General features: G+C 38.9%; 3 protein-coding genes across 4 annotated transcripts in view; all 3 read right to left on the reverse strand.

Annotated features, from left to right (window-relative positions):
* LOC121503455 (transcription factor MafG) overlaps positions 1 to 3690 on the reverse strand; it is a 31538-nt gene extending 27848 nt beyond the window's left edge. The window contains exon 1 of the mRNA XM_041777876.1: positions 3552 to 3690. The gene's annotated coding sequence lies outside the window, so the exon portion shown is untranslated. The remainder of the gene's footprint in view (positions 1 to 3551) is intronic.
* Positions 3691 to 3907: 217 nt separating this feature from the next.
* pycr1a (pyrroline-5-carboxylate reductase 1a) lies at positions 3908 to 11380 on the reverse strand. 2 transcript variants are annotated; one of them, XM_041816970.1, is made up of 8 exons: positions 11260 to 11380; positions 10977 to 11048; positions 10777 to 10847; positions 10444 to 10623; positions 8491 to 8712; positions 8282 to 8374; positions 5678 to 5841; positions 3908 to 5388 (listed from the first exon to the last, which is right to left on the reverse strand). In XM_041816970.1, exons 2-8 carry the CDS (start codon positions 11041 to 11043, stop codon positions 5220 to 5222), a joined length of 966 nt encoding a protein of 321 aa, XP_041672904.1. In that variant the 5' UTR covers positions 11044 to 11048; positions 11260 to 11380; the 3' UTR covers positions 3908 to 5219. The 2 variants fall into 2 exon arrangements, with proteins under 2 accessions (XP_041672904.1, XP_041672905.1); XM_041816971.1 differs by having other exon boundaries at positions 11268 to 11364.
* A 2363-nt stretch (positions 11381 to 13743) lies between these two features.
* Positions 13744 to 16126, reverse strand: LOC121503639 (myeloid-associated differentiation marker-like protein 2). The gene has a single exon (XM_041778144.1). It carries the CDS (start codon positions 15414 to 15416, stop codon positions 14505 to 14507), a length of 912 nt encoding a protein of 303 aa, XP_041634078.1. The 5' UTR covers positions 15417 to 16126; the 3' UTR covers positions 13744 to 14504.
* Between the last annotated feature and the right edge of the window lie 1673 nt (positions 16127 to 17799).

A 17799-nucleotide genomic window follows, 5' to 3' on the forward strand; every position in this document is an offset into this window, starting at 1 on the left:
CTGTCTTCATCATACATTGCATCTTTTTGTCCTGAATTAAAATGTAAAATTACTTGAAGTTTCATGACTTCTAATGATTATTTTTAAGAGTAATAGAACAATTGTTATCCCAGTAACACCCGGTGTGTTCACCCACTGACAAGCAGAAATTAAACTTCCAAGAAAATGAACCCCTAACTGCTCACTTGATGTACCACAGCAGCTTCAGCTAATGAATAACCCAGATTTTATTCAGCCAAGGTGATTGGGATGGTTTTATTTATTTATTTAAGTCACTTTCAGGAGTATTTTTTGCACAAATCAAAACTTTGCTTTCTTAGGATTAGATTACACATCGTGCCAGTACTAACTTTACTTTGTTAGAATTGTGACTGCTGGATTCTGCAGGAAGTGCTGCATGAATTCCCTGAAAAGTGTGAATATAAGAATCAAAGTTGCTGAGAACTTTTATAGGAAATATTGACGCCAGTTTAATGATCTGCCTGAGCTTCTTTTCTTAATATGTGTGTTACACGGATCATCTCATCTTACAATCTGTAACCTCCTCAGAAAATATGTACATGTCCAACCCAGAAAAGATCACAACACAAAAAGAACTGCCTATTTTTGTCTTCTAATCTCTCAAAAATGAACCGAAACTAACAAATTCTCCCCTCCGCCATTCACTGCCTTCATTCTTTTTTAAACTTTGGCTTCTTACACAAACATGTACACAGTTAAACGCTTGTTTTTTAATGTCAGTTTACCCCTGATGTGTCTCAAACATTAATCAGCCAAGATAAAAGTAGGTTACATGAAAAACAGCAGCAAGTGCACGGCTCTCCGCTTATGCTCTCCATGTTCGCTCGGATATTGGCTAATCTAAATTATGAACACACAGAGAGCAGTAATGAACATGCCAAGTGTAGCTCGAGTTCCTAACAGAAATTCATCAAACACACTTGCTACCCTGTCTGCTGGATGAAAGTATTACTTTGAGAAGTGGAGCGGGCATATCGCAATGCTAAGCAATCATAATCCGCACTACACTTGCAAGAGGTTTCATCACCAACATTCCCTCCCCATTGCAAAAAGGGGAGAAAAAAACTATATTGATCTTTTTCTCCCTTCCTTGCAGGCATTCCCATTTCCCTGTGCAGCTTAAGCAGCACTTTTGTGGACAAATCCCACATTTGTGTTCATTTCTTGAGGCTATTAATTGTCCTGAATAGGCGTAACTACTCCCAAGGCACAGCTGTGTTGGCCATGCAGAGGTGTTGGTGGCCAGACTGTAGTCTATGCTGTGTAAAGTCTTGCCTCGTGTTTCATCAACCTCATATATCCTCTTCTACCCTCCACCGCCTGCCCATTCTGAGCAACGCCACTGGGTATGAGTTGTGCACTCGGTTCACCTCTATGGTATCCGGCCTTATTTTATCATCGCTACCTCAATGCAGGAGGCGATAAATCTCAGAGCTGAGCCCCACCACTCCCTGTCTCCATCCACACACCACTGCCAGCCCCATCGGGCTCTTATATGGGCCCTCATCTGTTCTGGTTACCTGCAGAGAAAGGCAGAGATGGGCATTACGCTTTATTGCAAAGCCGAGCTTCTGATGTGGGGCTGGCCTGTCTGCTAAACACACTTCAATGCCCTGCTCGCATGAACAGAGATGATGAAATAAGTTGGATATCTGAGCAAGAATGGGCAACTTCTATCTGTTTAGCCCCGCCAATATATGCTCAACAGTTTCCAAGGTGACTTTTCAAATTGCACAGAGATTCTCCATGGATAATTCATTACCTGCCCTCCATAAGCGTGCACTCTAATAGGCAGCAAATTTCATCATGTCACACACAGGGAACAAGAGCATCTGCCAGCACAAAATAAAAGAAATTACACATTATAGTGGGTGAATAATGTCACAAGCAAGCCTGTTGCTTATAGTACCAGGGATACTATCCAGTCACAGAAATAAAGGTGTGTGCAGCACGCTTACTCCATTTATCCCACACCATATAGCTTCTAAATATGATGTTGTTTTCAACTTCCATTCATCCCATAATTACACATGACCCAATTTAAACAACCACTCATCGCATGAGTCCATTATAACACAGGCATAATATATTGCTTATCATGCATTTTTAAAATGGATTTGACATCGCAGTTGACACTTAAGCACTTAGTCTAAATGTACTCACAGCCCGTTTGTTGATGTACATCATGACAGCACTGCAATAAAATGCACATTCTCAGCTGAATGTAGATGAGGCTATTGATAAATGCATGATGGTCATCACTTGATGCTCACGGCTTGATGACTGACTTGCACGACAGATCAGCACCATTTCGATCCATCCCTTTAATAATAATAACGGCGGCTTGCTGATAAACATCGACCCTTATCCAGCGAGCAGACCTTTGTCCGGTGGTGCCATATTTCGGGGTGGATTCTGAGAACGTCTAAATACATCATTGTGATGATTCAGCACGATAAAAATACCGCTGCTGCTTGTTTGTTTGCTTTGATAATAAAAAAAATACAATGGTTAAGGGTCTGGCTGGGATGTTGCAGCCTTGGTCCGCAGCTTTGGTTTGGCACTGCCATTGTTACAGTGGTTAAATGAATTGTCACTTCAGGTGAACCAATTCAACACGAAACCGTCATTAAGAAGCGTTTCCTAAAAGGTTAAATCAATGCATGCATTCAAAGCCAAATGAAAAGATCAGCACGATGCTCCGGTTTACAAACAATCACATTCACATTTGACAGAAATGTCATAAGAAAACACTGAAATCCAACCTGATCTCGCTAAACCGCTGTCTAGGCTCGCGCTTGCTCCTCTCCACAACGAGGTGATGAAGCAGCAGGTTTGAACAGCAAGAAGCACATGAGTTGACAAACCAGAAAGAAGAAGCGCTTGGATACAGAGGACACCCAATGCCTGTGTGAAGTAATTATCACGAAAGCAACCTCAGACAGTTTCTGACATTCCGCGACTCCACGGGGCTCCAACCTTTCTACGCGCCGCTTGTGAAAGTGGCAAACAACTCCCCCGCCTACAAAACAAGCAAGCGAGGAAATCCCCGTGCTCACTGCTCAGCCTTACTATGACCGTGGCATTATAACACCACCAGCCATTCCTCGAGGTGGGAGCTCGATATTTGCGCGGGAAACGGCTGACAGCCGCGCTTTGTCAAAACCAAAATTGTAATGACACGTTTTATTCGCGGCTCATGAGTGTGTACAAAAGATTAGCTGCCATCTCAGCATAGTAGAAACCCGACAGCTGTCAGCAACCGTTAGCTACACTGGCATTTCCGGTTGGCGCTTTCAAAATAAACACCCAACATGCTAGTTCCAGTCATACGTGAAACCGAATTAGGCGGATACACTTATTTTGAAAACAAACTGTTACCTAAATCCAGCCAACTTGACCAACTTGGATGTAAGAAGCTAGGTATGCTAGCCCGTGAAGCTAACCGAAAGCAGCTTGTCAGCGGCGAGGCGAAGGCATGCACACTCAGCATAACAACACAACCGACTCCGCTTGGTTTACAGACCCACCTGACTTAAGGAAATGAAGTAACCGCCGTCAAGCTCCTCTTCTGACACAGTCACCGGGATGAGCAAACACCTGAGGCAGTAAATTTTCGGTTTCACTGACAGAAGCGAGAGCGCTTCCAAACGCCAGCTCGTGCTCTCCTTGTTGATTCCTTTCTCTTGTATCGAAGCCAGACGTCATCGTGTTTGGTCACGTGCCTTCATTCATGAGGGCTCCTCTTTCCTCACAATAATAACAAAAAACGCATTTAACCAAAAATTTGCTGCTTGTTTTTTTTACAAGTTGTGTGACTTAATTTCACAGCATCATACAACTAAATAAAGCGCGCTCATTAAATTAAGTGCATCATTCATACGAATAAAATTGGAACAGTAAAAAATGTTTATTTAACAAAGAGCTTGAAAAATAACCTCAGTTTTGTTGCAGTATAAACACAGCTTAAGATGAATGTTACAGAAAGTGAACAGCACATGCACAAATTTAATAAAACCACTTCCAGAAAATCATGGGTCGTGCTTCTCTCCCTTACAGTAAATCGCACGGTTATTTATAAAACCCAACTTTTTCCACCGCCACCATCCAAAATAACTGATTTAAACATGATTTTTAAACTCAGTGTCACCCATTAATATTACCCAGTGTTTTTGCCCACTAACTGAACTGGAAAGTGGTGTCAAATCACATTCATTTTATTTTGAAAGTTAAGTCCATTTTTAGTCAACAAAAAGTCCTTGTAGTCTAGTCTTTACTTCGAGTCAAAACAATTTCTTCAGCCTATTTAACCTAATTTACCATACTGTAAAATTAATCATATTACTGCACTATCAATACGGTATTGCATTTAAAATACACTGAAGAAAGTACTCTGTGTTATTACTAGTGCTGTCAAAATTTTCTATTAATGTCTATTAATTAATCACAGGGGGTAAAATGCTATTAAAAATGTGTGCTGATCAAACTCACTCTGATGCCATCACACAACTGGCTAAAGTAGCTTTGTAACTTAGATTGGAACTCGAAAAATAATTCTGTGCTCTTAATTTGGATAAAATTCACAGATTACACCATCCTAGATTAACTAGTGAGTGGACAATCTGCTTTGGTCTCCACTCTTTCTGTTTCAAAAGCTAGTAGAAAGTTTTGATGCCACTCAGATGCATGCCTTTTCTGATTGTTTTGTTAGTTATCTCTAAATCCACCAGTTATGCAATCCTTTTCAAATGATCAACATATCCGATTAATCACAAAGCCTATAATTAGTTAGATCAATTTTTTAATCGCCTCACACCACTAGTTTTTCCTAATTCTATGCACAGTGGAGAAATACCATGAATTTTGACTGTCTAACAGTCCAGCACTAACATTTTTGTCTTGTTTAAGTGTCCTTGACAAAAACTAAACCTACTTACATCACAGTTTTTGTAATCTAAGATCTATTTTTAGCTAGTCTTAGTCTGGTCTTCCACATGGAAAAAAGAAAATCGACTAACATCATGTTTTAGTCAACGAAATCAACAATTCATAATATGTATTTGAAGAGCGCAACCAACAAGGTTGGCCTTCAAAAATAATTTGCAAGTTTTTGTTTATAGCTTATACTGCATCTGATGATGCTGCTGATTTGACAGAGAACACCACACAAGTTTATATCAAATGTGAATAAAAAACAATCACTTCTTGTTGATCCTGGGGTTACTATAATTGAACATTTTGATCCCATGAGACCTCACTCCAACAGTTTCTGCAGTCACTCCTGGCTGCTGTAACACTTTGTCCAGAGTTGTCTTCTTTATGGCGGCAGGAGAGATTTTCTCTTGGCTGGCCACATACTGAAGCTCTCTTTTGAAACAAGGGAAGGAATAACAATAAATTCAAAACATTGCTTGAAACATATTTAGCACAATATGGTTGCATGGTAATACTCTTGTAATTAGGTAATTAGTACCAGAGAACAATACTCTCTTGCATTTAGCTCCATCTACTGTCTGAATTATACACCTCAAAAGAAATATATCTCTCTGTGGCCATTTGAATATGACAATTTAGTTAAAAGCATTTGCTGTGTTTACTTGTGACAGGAAATATGATTTGTTGGTTTGTTTGTCACACACTTTTCTTATCAACCTACCTCGTCCTAACACAGGACGCTTCCACGGCATCGATCAGGAGGCTGCGGAAGCCGCCGCTCTCCATGACGTGTAGGGCGTGGATGGTGGCGCCCCCTGGTGAACACACGTTGTCCTTGAGCTGCCCAGGGTGTTGCTCTGAGTCTAACAGCATTCGAGCAGCCCCCTTCACAGAAACAAATAATGATTTATATTAGTCTAACACAGACTGTGTCTAGACTCTGTAGACTGAAGGTGTGAAGTGGCATAACTGTGAATAGATATACTTCTTTTACAAGGACAGCGCTCATTCAATCTTTGTTTTAAGAATGAAATGTTCCAGAGTGAGTGACGACTATCTCATTCTGAAAATGATTCCTCTATGGGATGGCTATAATGAGAATAAAAGTGGCAAAACTTTTACAAAAGCGTGCACAGGAAAACTTTGAAAAGCTCTTATTTAAACCACATCTACCATCAGTAAAATCATAAAACGTTACAGGATGGGACTCACAATATGATACACAATACAATATGTGGCCTACAATAAATATTATATCACAATACAGTCATATATGATTTCATGCAAGTTAAACATATAATGATAGATTATATTTATTCAACTGAAGATTAAAAAATACACATATAAAGGTAAAATGCAGGATTAATCACTGCAATAGATTTGCATTTGATCATGTTTCCATCCATTCATGTCATAATCACCATCATGAGAAGTTATTAAAATGGTGAAAGCGTGAGTTATATTGGCAAAGAACTGCCTTGCGAGCAAATTTTCAAAAACCAGATATTTTGCATCAGCTATTTGATAAATATCATGAGTTCAGATAACAATTATTAGTATTTCAGCATTTCCCTTTAAATTGTCTGTTAGGGGGGTTAACTGGAACTACTTTGGTTGATAGGGTGAGGTTATGGGTTGTTTTACCCTAACAAAAAACAAACAAACTTTATTAACCTTTTCTTGTTTGTTTTAAAAGTAAATTTACATGGGCTGCACAATATTATCAGCATGATATTAGTATTGGCAGATATAAGCTTAGAAGTTTAATACCAGTATTGGCGGATATGAAAATTTCTGCTGATATTTATAGCTGATATATCAGCTGTATATATCATATATTGGCCTTGAATATTGGTAAAAACTACAAGAGTACCATCAAGGACAGGTGGCTGCCTAGGGCCCAACATGAGCCCCAAATATTTTTTAATGAAGCCTCAAATGTAAAACAACTACTACCTCCCTACTCCTCTCTTAGCTCCACTTGACTCAGCCTGTTTGCAGAGGAGACACTTGGTGTGTTTCTTACAACGAAAAAGGTGTGTACATCAGCATCTGTATTGGCTAAAATGAGTTTGGAAATATCAGCATATCAGGTATCTTCAAAAATCAAATATTGTGCATCCCAAAAATGCACTTCATAAAATAAAAAAAATCACAGCCTACCATACAGGGTTGGAAATTAACTTTTTTTGGCTACCCACCCTGCCACAGCAGCTTTCTAGATTCAAAAATCTGAAGTGGGTAAATCTGGAAAACCTTCACCAACTTCCAAGGTGCATGGAGGATGAGGAGAGCAACTTAAAGTTGTTCTTTAAACTACAAGTGTTGCTGGAGATTTCTGTTCTCCTCTAGATTCAAAATCTACTAGTCACTCACTAATTTTATCAGCCACTCAATTTCAACAAGCAGCATAAAGTAAGTTATAGTCGTTTTAATAAATGTAAAGGATTTTAACATACTGGCATGCGTTCTGCCTGGTTCACAAGTTTCCTTTTTTTATTTTGAGGCTGGTAAGAGTTTCCATTACAGTCAGGTCATCAAATGCATATTTAACTGCAATTAAACCCCAACTGAAAGGCAAGATAATCAGTTTTTGTTGTGAGTAGGGCTGAATGATCTGGGAAAATAATCTAATTTTGATTTTTCTCCCCCGATATTGCGATTTGATATGCGATTATTTGTTAGGTTCCTCATTTTATGTATTTTCCGAAAACACATTTACACATTTAAAGTCACCTGTCGACCCCTGATCGATCCCCCCTCCGTTATTAATAAAAGTGGATAATAATTCATTAAGATCATCAAAAAGAGGAAACTTTCTGAGCAGAAACAAAACTGTAATGGTCTATAGCATCCATAGCCTTTGGTTATTGTAAGCTGTGTGCCAATTAAAATATTAAAAGTCAGGATTAAACAGTTGTCTCAATATCATTAATATTTCAGAGAACTTGAGAAAAGAAAAGGAAGCAGAGGTAACATCTTGAGGTAGAGGCTCAGCAACAATTTATGATGCTGTTGCATCATGGACGAACTACAGAGGGAATGTGTCAACCAGTATAATCGTGTGTAAGATGAAAATTAATTCTTGGAACATGTGAGCAGAGCAGAGACTATGTTTAAGACAGATTAAGACATAACAGACACCTTTCTGAAACCAAAAAAGTAGCCTAAATTATGTACATACAGAAAAGTAAATAGTGCGTTTCATTTTGAGTGATGGGAGGTCACGTTATGGTAGGAGAAACATTGTATTTCTCCCACCCCTATAACACACACAAAGAAAAACAGCTCATAATTTACAAATATTTTTAAGAAAAGGTAATACCAGTAGTGCCTGGGCTCCAAGGCGTACAGCTAATCTCCTGGGCAGGCCCATTTTTACTCCTCCGTCAGCAAGAGCATCCACAGCTGTAAACGCCTAGAAGGCCACAATAATATTGGTTAGGATGATGAAATATTTGGAAGTTGAAAATTATTTTTGCTACTGGTATGGCAACACTGAAAAACACACCCCTCTAAATGTAAATGACCTACATAAGCAGGGCCACTGCCACTGAGGCCTGTAACCGCATCAATCAGGTCCTCTTCCACCTCAGTGCAGTATCCCACACTGGCCATCAGCTGCTCCAGTAGCTTCCCATCTTCCACCTCCGCATAGCTGCCGGTGGCGTACACAGTGGCCCCCTCACGCACCACCACTGGAGTGTTGGTCATGCAACGCATTACCTTTGGATCAGGGCGATACTGCTGCAGCTTCTGTGGAGGATAACATTGTACTGAGTGAAGTTTGCTTAAGAGACAAGAATGAAAAGTGGACCTCAAAGAGCATTGGCTTCCATAGATTGGTTTTAAAAACTTTTATGAATCCAAGTTTAGAAAGTTGACAGAATTGTTGGGTTGTGTTGGGATAATCTGCCATTGCAGTGATTTGTTGAAAGCAACATATCTAGATCAAATGGAAATGCACAGATGTTTCAAATCACTGAGCTTAGATTTTCATGTCATGTTACAACATGCAATAGCTCTGCCAAAGGGAATGCTGAGGTTAGAGCTTAGAAACACAGCGAGACTCTAATGTTAAAAAGGAAGACAATAAGTCTGGATTTCACAGGCACCAACCATCATCTAGAGCCCAGAGGTATAGAAAAAACAATGCATTAGGAGTAAAATAATGTCACATGAAACAACTAATTATCTTGTTCTATAGCACACATATTTAGGCCAACTTATAAAATCAACAGTGTATTTTCCTGTTCTTAAAAGCATAATAAGTTGAGCTAATTGTAAGGAGTAATCCATTTCTTGCAGAAAATTAATATATGATTACATAATTGCAAGATGCAGATATTGCATGAATTCTGGTATATTTTGCATCAGTGGGATGCACCATTCACGCTCTTAAAGTGCTGCACTAGTATTGAACTAGGTCTGACATCTGAACTACATTTAACTATTGCTATTAGCAACAATTAGTTTATAAATATTGGATTATCAAACATGGGCAAATCCAATAGTGTGCATTACTATATTTAAATAAGTACATCTGTTTTATCACTCATGATCATTTTTTTGCAGTATTTAATGTCTTTTTTGACAAATACTAATATTTAATTTGCATTTTTAATTCTCTTAATTATTACATTTTGTTTTATATTTAATTTTCATTTTCTATATTTTAACCTTTTGCATCTTTAGTTTTCACTTGGTAACACTTATCCAGAAATTTTGGCAGCTATTTTGAATTTAGTCTTAATTTTTAGATTAAAATGTTCTTTAATTTTAGTTGAATTCTAGTCACTTGTATCCTTTATAGTTTCAGTCAAGTTTAGTTGACGACAGCTCAAAAACAACTGAGTCCAGTTTTAGTGGCTAAAAGTCTTAGCATTTCTTCTTTACTTTTCATTAAGGTTTTTAATTCTTAGAACTAATTTAAGAAGCCAAATTGTACAATTACTATCAATGTAAAACACTAATATAAATACACAATCAAAACTTAAATTGTTTTCAAATATACGGATGAAAATGCAGAGATACCTTGTTTACATCGTGGAGAAATATCATGGATTTTTAATGTCCCAAAGTCCAGCACTATTATTTTAGTTGAGTTACAGTCTCCTCCAACTTAATTTTCTTTTTTTTTTTTTTTATCATCAAAGATTTATTTTAACTTGTCTTAGTCTAGTTCTTCTCATGAAAGAGGGTAGTGGAAGAAATTTCTTGTAATAGTTTTAAGCAATAAAATTAAAGCTGCCTTTATCCTTTTTTTATGACCTCTGAACAGAGCAAGAAATGAATTACTTTCATCCTTTGAACTGCATGCGCATACTACCTGTGTGCATAGTAAAATATCATTGTATCCATAACATCATCTATATGTATCCCTAGGTTTCAGTGGCACACTGTCTAGAGCAAACAGTCTTATAAAAACAGAATAATCATAATTCATATGAAAAGTCACAGCCTTGTGATGACTATGATATGACTTGCCTTCTCTATGGAGCTGATGGTGACACCTGCAGAGCAGGAAACTATCAGGTGACGATCCTCTATGTCTGGTCCAATCTCATCCAGTACAAAAGGAATGATGTTTGGCTTCACAGCCAAGAAGAGGACATCACTTTTGCTGACTGTCTCTTTGTTGCTGGTGGTGAAATTAATGCCCAATTTCTGTATAAGGTACATAAAGAAGCCCTCAACTGGATTAAAACTGTAGGAGTACATTACATGTAAGTTTCATACTTGCAAATACACACACTAGAAGTATTTGTAATAAAATGGATCATTGTTGATAGACCTAACCATCCCTGATTGTGTACCCACCCGCAGCCCCTGTACTGTGGGCAGGTCTGTGTCCGGGGAACTGGCTGTGATTCTGTGGGCGGCAATCACACCTTGAAGAGGAAAAAAACCCTCAAGAAATCATTTCAGTGTCTGATTGCAATCAACATCAGCAACATACGTCAAATCTGAAAAACAGGCCAGTAAACATACAAGGTAAAATCCTATGATTCAGAACTCACCAGCTGAAGTGAAGCCCCTGACAAGCGCGTGGGCCAGCTGACCCGCACCTATGAAACCCACACTCATTCTGCCTGTGTGTACAATTCAAAACATTACTTTTACAGCACTCATTCTGTTTAATTAAGAAAAAAAAGTCGTATTATTTCCAAATATCACATCTGATAGTAATCTCGAGGCAAATTTTTTGACTGCCTGTGCAGTTGGAGTAAACAAAATCACTTCCTTATTCAAGACATTACAGTACAGTAGCCATGCCACTGCGCAATAACTGTTTAAACTTACGAACAGACCCAGGAGTATTGTGGTGAAAAACCGAGACAGCTCCGGTTCCACGGTACACCCTATAAAACACAACCAGCCAACGTGGCTGACCTGCCTCGAGCCCGACTGTACCTGTGAGAGAAATTTGACTGACGTGGGAGAGCACCAATCACCTTGTTTGTCAAGTCAACTTGCATTAGGTTTGACCAATCACAGTCGTCTGAAGCAATAACTCTGGGGCGGGTTTTTATAAAGCGGAAAAACAAGTTGCGTCAGGTTGTGCCGCAGGACAGGAAAGTTTGTCAGGACACTAAATTGAACTTTACTATTATCTGCTGGCGAAAAGCTTAAAAGGCATGGCATAAGGCAATTACTGGAATTAAAGATGGACGAGACACTCTTACCTTGGCCCAGAGGGGGCCTAGCCGGAAGTAAGTTAAAAAGCCTCTTTTTTGCACACCTTGGCCCCTGGGCTGCTGGCATTTTGGAGCCCCCCCATGTAAAGAAAATTACTACAGTGAGGTGTAACAGCAGAGGAAGAAGAACAAGACTATCATACTCAAGTAAGAGTAGGCCTACAGCAACTTTGGTTAAAATCTACTATGTAAAAGTAGTGTTCTATCTTATTCCTTAGCCCCCATGATATTTATACGACTTCCAGTCCTTTCTGTTTTAATGGGACTTTGCATAATGACAAACAGTACTTGCTAAACTAAAAATGTATTCCTTTCACATAACACTCGCTGTTCCTAAATCACTTTAAATCATTGGAAGAAACGTGTTTTTGCTATTATCATTTCTGTACCAAAAGTTTCACCCACATTTGTAACTACAGTACACCCCCAGGAAAAAGGTGGATAACTCCACTCAAGTATAAGTACTCAAAGTTTACTCAAAGTACTGAGTGCTGAGTAGTTAGTTTTGTTACCTGACGGTGCTGAACAGTAAAATATAATCTTTCTTTATCAGAAAACATCTCCAACTAGGTTGGTTTTTACAAGGTGTGACTTAACCTAGCATAGTGAAGTGCAACAGTTGTTTTGGGATGAAATGCTGAAATATTCTCTTACCTGTGCTACTGATGTCATGTGTTATCAAAACTAAACTACTGGCCAGTTTCATCTTGGTGGCAGAAAACTTGGACCTCCTTATTTGGGCTTTTAGTGCTGAATTTTCTCTCTGTACTTGATGCTTTTTAAATTATAGTGATGTACAACACTTCTCTTAAATGTAAAAATAAAACTGATTTTAAATAGCACTGCAAAAATACAATTAGCCTACACAAAAAGCTGCTCAATCACAGTAGCTTGAGTACATGTAATTAGTTACTTTCCACTCTTGTGTAACAGTTTAGATTTAAGAAACATAAGTCCTACCACTGATTCCTCACTAAGAAAAGGGTTCAATGATGCTGCTTGAAGGCTTACTGTTAAAAAGTCCCTGACTTTTGGCAAACTTTTATTATAAGCCTTATGCTTTTAAATTTTAACCGTTGGTATGTGAACGCTTTATTTTTGACATAAATTTCACTCAGCTGCCATGGCAGCATGATTTCACATAAAAAAATTTTTTAAAAACAGTTCAGTATGTTCTCAGAGAACACTAAACACATATAAAAAACTTAAAATGTACTTTTGTGACCAATTGTATTGTCGGTGCATGCTCTTATTTCCTATTTAAGACTCGAGTTTACCCTGGTAGAGCCACAGCTAGCACATGGAACAAAGCCCCATTGCCTATATGAATTGTAAAACTTACATTTATCCACTTTAGGTCTAGTGCAGTACAAAACACTGAAATGCATTGCTATATTAATTAGGCTATGGATAAAACCCAATAATATCATATTAGTAGGGCTTAACACTAACTTTATTGCTCACCTGCCATTGTGGCTAGTGGTCGTCTGAAGTTACTAGGCACCTTTATTTTTCACTAGCCACAATTTTCTTGCTGAAATAACATTAACATATGATTAAGGCTAACTAAGACGTCGTAAAATTTACTTGAAGTAGATCTGCAAGCTGTTAAAACAGAAATGAACACTGTACTTTAAATCGTTTCCTTTCATCCACCCTGGAAAATAATACATATTGGCCAACAAAGTTTGTGGTCTAAGATAAAGACGGCACAAATCTAGCACTTTGCATTTATCTTTGGGGAAAGTTGACCCTTTTACATGCAAAATAGCCTCACTGCAAAGATTACCAACCACTGTACCAGAGTTCACAAACCCTGTGGAGTCCAGTTAGAATAAAGCAAAGGATGTGCCACCATTGCAGTCTGCCAAAGTGGTGATGGGAGGTACTACTGTACATTACCTGCCACTGCTGAAATCCACCTGCATTTGGCAGTTAGGCAGGTGTTAATGTCGAGCTAGCAATCTAGGTTATACCTAACATAACATAACTGTTCAAGTTTTGAATATAAAATTAAATTTTTGACTGTAAAAACTCACTCTACATCAAGTTGAGGGTACAAACATGAAAAAAATGTAAATGCCTTCTTATTTTATTAAAATGTGATTCACCAAAATTGTTGGAAAGGATTACAGCACTTTAATTTACTCAACCCAAGTTATGAATTTAATACTGTTGTCATAAAATGTACTTAAAAATCATCACTTGACATTCAGTAAATGGCAGAAAAAGCCTTTAAATGTGAACTTAAGCCTCACACAGGTGAATGATACAAAATGGAAAGTAAAAATGCAGAAAAACGGCTACACATTTAAACCCTGAAGCTATGTTCAGTGCAAACTGCAGACTTAGCATTAGCTATGGATCTCTATGAGATAATTTCCTTCCACTTTAAATACGTAATACATGATCTCTTAAATAAAGCCTCTGTGTCAGACAGACATAAAACTTGTGATATTCTTATATTATTCCATTTTCCAGTTATAGCTCTGTCCTGTGTGACCACTGGAAGAATTTGGTGCAGAGAGATGTGTTTGGTGCTGAGATGGATGTTCCCAGGATGCTCTGTGAAGAAAGTTGCTGAGGTCAGCTCATCATCAGTGCACCTGGCTGACTCCCTGGTAGGTCATTGCAGAACTGGAGTAAGGCCTCTAACTTTGAAGTAAGGGGTGAGACTGCACTTTTACTGGCTACAGACTCAATTTATGACAAATACTGATAATAAAAGATGGCACACATGCATACCACACTATGAATCTGAGTCCTTCACAGAGAAAGCAGTTAATGTAGGCCTCAAGCTTTCTTTATTTGTCTGTGAGGCTCATCAGTCTTAAGTGGTTGAAGGTTTTTTCAGGCACCAGAGCTGGAAACAAAGCGGATCCTCTGGGAGTAAACAAGATCAACAAAATATAAGATCCAGTTGACGTTGGTGAACACTGCTATCACTAGCTTGCTGTCCCAGGGACATTCCCCTCGTGGGCAGTCCTCAGGTCGAGTTGTGTTGCCATACTTCCTGTCGAAGCTGAAGATGGGCCAGATCAGTGCAGTGCTAAGGTAGAGGATCATAGCAAAGAAGGTGTAGACAACCACAAACCGGTCAAAGGGGAACCGGAGGGCAGAAGTCCTCCCAGAAACAGTCAGTACCACCACTATGACTGTGACAGAGAAGCACAGGCTGTACACCACCACGCAGTACTGAGTGGCGATGTAGTTGTTGTACTCGCTGTCATTGGCCAGAGCACCAAAAATAATGCAGGCCACAAAAGCCTGCACCACCTTGAGTAGGCCAGACACTGTAGCCATGTAGCCAACCACAGCTCCTGGTTTGGCTCGGGTTAAGAACACCTCAGCACCATAAGGGAAGCAGCACACGCTGGAGCAGACGGTGACAGCAATGCGGTACATTTGGACCTCACAGTCCTCATCTGGACACTCTGATTGGAGGAAATAAACTGGGTAGACCACAGAGGCTGTGATGTACATGAGTGTTGCCAACATGGCAAAAGCCACAGTGAAGTTATCCCAAGAAATGGGCATGCATGTGTGGAGCCGGGTAATATCCAAGGTGAACACAAGCAGCGTGACAGCGAAGCAGAAGCACCACACAAACATGCAGAAGGTTCCATAGTTGGCGCTGTAGCCTGCACTGTGGGACACAAGGGCCATTATTGTGCAGCCAAGGAGCAGCTGGCACATTCGAGCTGCCCCTAAAGGTGACAGCACAGCGTCTTTGTTGAGGTAGTGTCCTCCATGGGCATCCATGGTTTTTGTTGTCTTATGAAGGCAGCTGTTACTCTTGTCGAGGCTCTTGACGTCTCGTTCGCAGTGTTGGTGTCCTGGTGGGCCTCTCTTTTAGGACATAGACCTCACCCTTTTCTTGGTGGCTTTTTTTCAAAAGATCCTTAATTACAAATGTCTGTAATTCTTCCTTAAGCTTGCCTTGTAATTACAGTGGTGTCATGGGGTTACATTTATACACTTTTGAGCAGGCGTTTGTAAAGGAGCTTGTAATAGAAGAAGACCTTGAAATAAGATGTCTTTTTGATTCCCGCTTATTTCCTCTAATGTCTCTATCATGCATATAGAGTATGTTTTCTGTAATTTATAGAATCACAAATGTGACCCAGGTCTTACTCAAAGCTGTAGTTTATGTCTTCAGAAGTCCTGGTTTTCCTTTTCTTCAGTCTTCAATCACCAAGTTGTCCAGTGCGTCATTTCAAAGTGAAATAAGGTCCATTTGAAGTCATATCCAGAGATTAGTCTTCCAACAATAATCCCCAGTGCAAAACAGGTGGACTAGTTTGTTGTCCTGTCAATCAAGCTTCATAACTCAGTGGCAAATCCTTGAAATTCTTTGCTTTATGCTCAATAATTTCCCACAAACTCCTTCCAGCTCCTTCCCCTGCTCTTTGTCTTGTTGTCTCAGTTGCCTTTTGGATTTAGTCTCCAACTCTCCCCAACTCACACAAACACACCCTCTCCCGCCTGTCCTGTGAGAGTTCACTCGGTGGATTGCAAGGGGTGGCTGTTTAAATGAAAGTTTGAGCCGAGCCCAGGGTTACAGGCCCTGCCAGCTCTAAAAATAGGGGGTCTATATTCCACAGAGGGGTGGGAGGCTACATGTGGCAGGCAGTATGGGAGTCGTATTTCTAGGGAGCACCCAGAGAGGCTGAGTCAGAGCTCCCTCAGTAAGAAACTGGCATTTATGTGCAGCATAATGACAGGGAGAGCAAGGCTAAGACTCCCATTAGAGGCAGAAATTACATACAGGTCCAGAGGGATGATTATGCACCAGCGAAGATAGATCTGAGTGATGCATAGTGGCAAGTGGAAACAGATTAGTAGTTACTTAAAATACTTTAACCTGTGATACAATGATGCTTTGATTGTTGCTTTACATGGAACAAGGTGATTCTGTGGGAGAAAAACCTAACTGTAATCGCTTGTTAAGCTGATGTGGTATTTAAATGTGACCTTAAAAATGTTTCAACACTACAACATAAGGGTGGGAATCTCCGGTAAAGGAGAAATGAGGTAAATAACGATACAATCGAATATACGATACAATACAATTAGATACGATGCAGTGCGATATGATACAAATATGATGCAATTTAATATACACTTTGATACACTGTATTACATTATGTTATGTTATGATATGTTACATTATGTTATGTTTGATTACGTTATGTTACGTTATGTCATGTTACATTACATTCAAGGGCGTAGCACAGGGGGAACAAAGGGTACTGATTACCCGGGCCCACAGTGGGGAGGGCCCTTCAGAAGCCTGCAATTAAAGTGTGTTTTTACTTATTTTTCTCTTAGTAATACATGTCATTATGGAATCAAAAGCGACTCAATGAATTGATCAAATGAAGTTTCTATCAAATAGAATAAATAGAATTGGGGTGGGGGTGCTCCTGCCTTAAAAATGTAAAAATGGTGTAGTCTAGCACTGCAAATAACGCAAGTAAATTTGTTTTAACCCTGGTAAAAATATTGCTCATAAATGGGGAAATTATGGTACAAAAATGCATTAAAATGCAGATATTTGTAAAAATGATACAAATTTTTTGTCTGGATGGCTGGTTAAGGGGGGCCCTGTGTAACATTCTTTCTGGGGGCCCCAAAATCCTTAGCTACGCCCCTGGTTGCATTACATTATATGATGTTATCTTGCATTATGCTATGTTACAGTGTGTATGTAATTTCATGTAATGTTGTGTAATACTATGTCATGTTACCTAACGTTGCGTTATATTTTGTTGCGTTATACTGTGTTATGCTGTATTATTATTTTGCATTATATTATGAAAAGTTATTTTATATTACATTGTTATATTACATTGTGTTATGTTGCATTACATTGCTTTATGTTATGTTATGATACATATGTTACAATATGTTATATTATGTAATGCTATATTACGTAATGTTACATTGCGTTGCATTGTATTATGTTACAGTATATTTTGTTGCATTATTTTAAGTTACGTTATGCTACCTTATTTTATGTTATGTTGTGTTACATTTGTCATGTCACATTATTTTATGTCACTTTGTAATGATAGGTTATGTTACATTATGTTACTCTAAGTCCAATTTCAAATTTTTGCTTTACTGGCATGACCAGATCAGT

This window comes from Cheilinus undulatus, linkage group 21 (genome assembly GCF_018320785.1).
Source record: "Cheilinus undulatus linkage group 21, ASM1832078v1, whole genome shotgun sequence".
Lineage (NCBI taxonomy): Eukaryota > Metazoa > Chordata > Actinopteri > Labriformes > Labridae > Cheilinus > Cheilinus undulatus.

Coding starts and splice junctions, on each gene's coding strand:
- LOC121503639 (XM_041778144.1), bottom strand. CDS start 15,416: ATGGATGCCCATGGAGGACACTACCTCAACAAAGACGCTGTGCTGTCA.
- pycr1a (XM_041816970.1), bottom strand. CDS start 11,043: ATGAGTGTGGGTTTCATAGGTGCGGGTCAGCTGGCCCACGCGCTTGTC. Junction 10,848..10,976: donor CAGGGGCTTCACTTCAGCTG/GTGAGTTCTGAA, acceptor TTCCTCTTCAAG/GTGTGATTGCCGCCCACAGA. Junction 8,375..8,490: donor GTGGCAGTGGCCCTGCTTAT/GTAGGTCATTTA, acceptor GTGGCCTTCTAG/GCGTTTACAGCTGTGGATGC.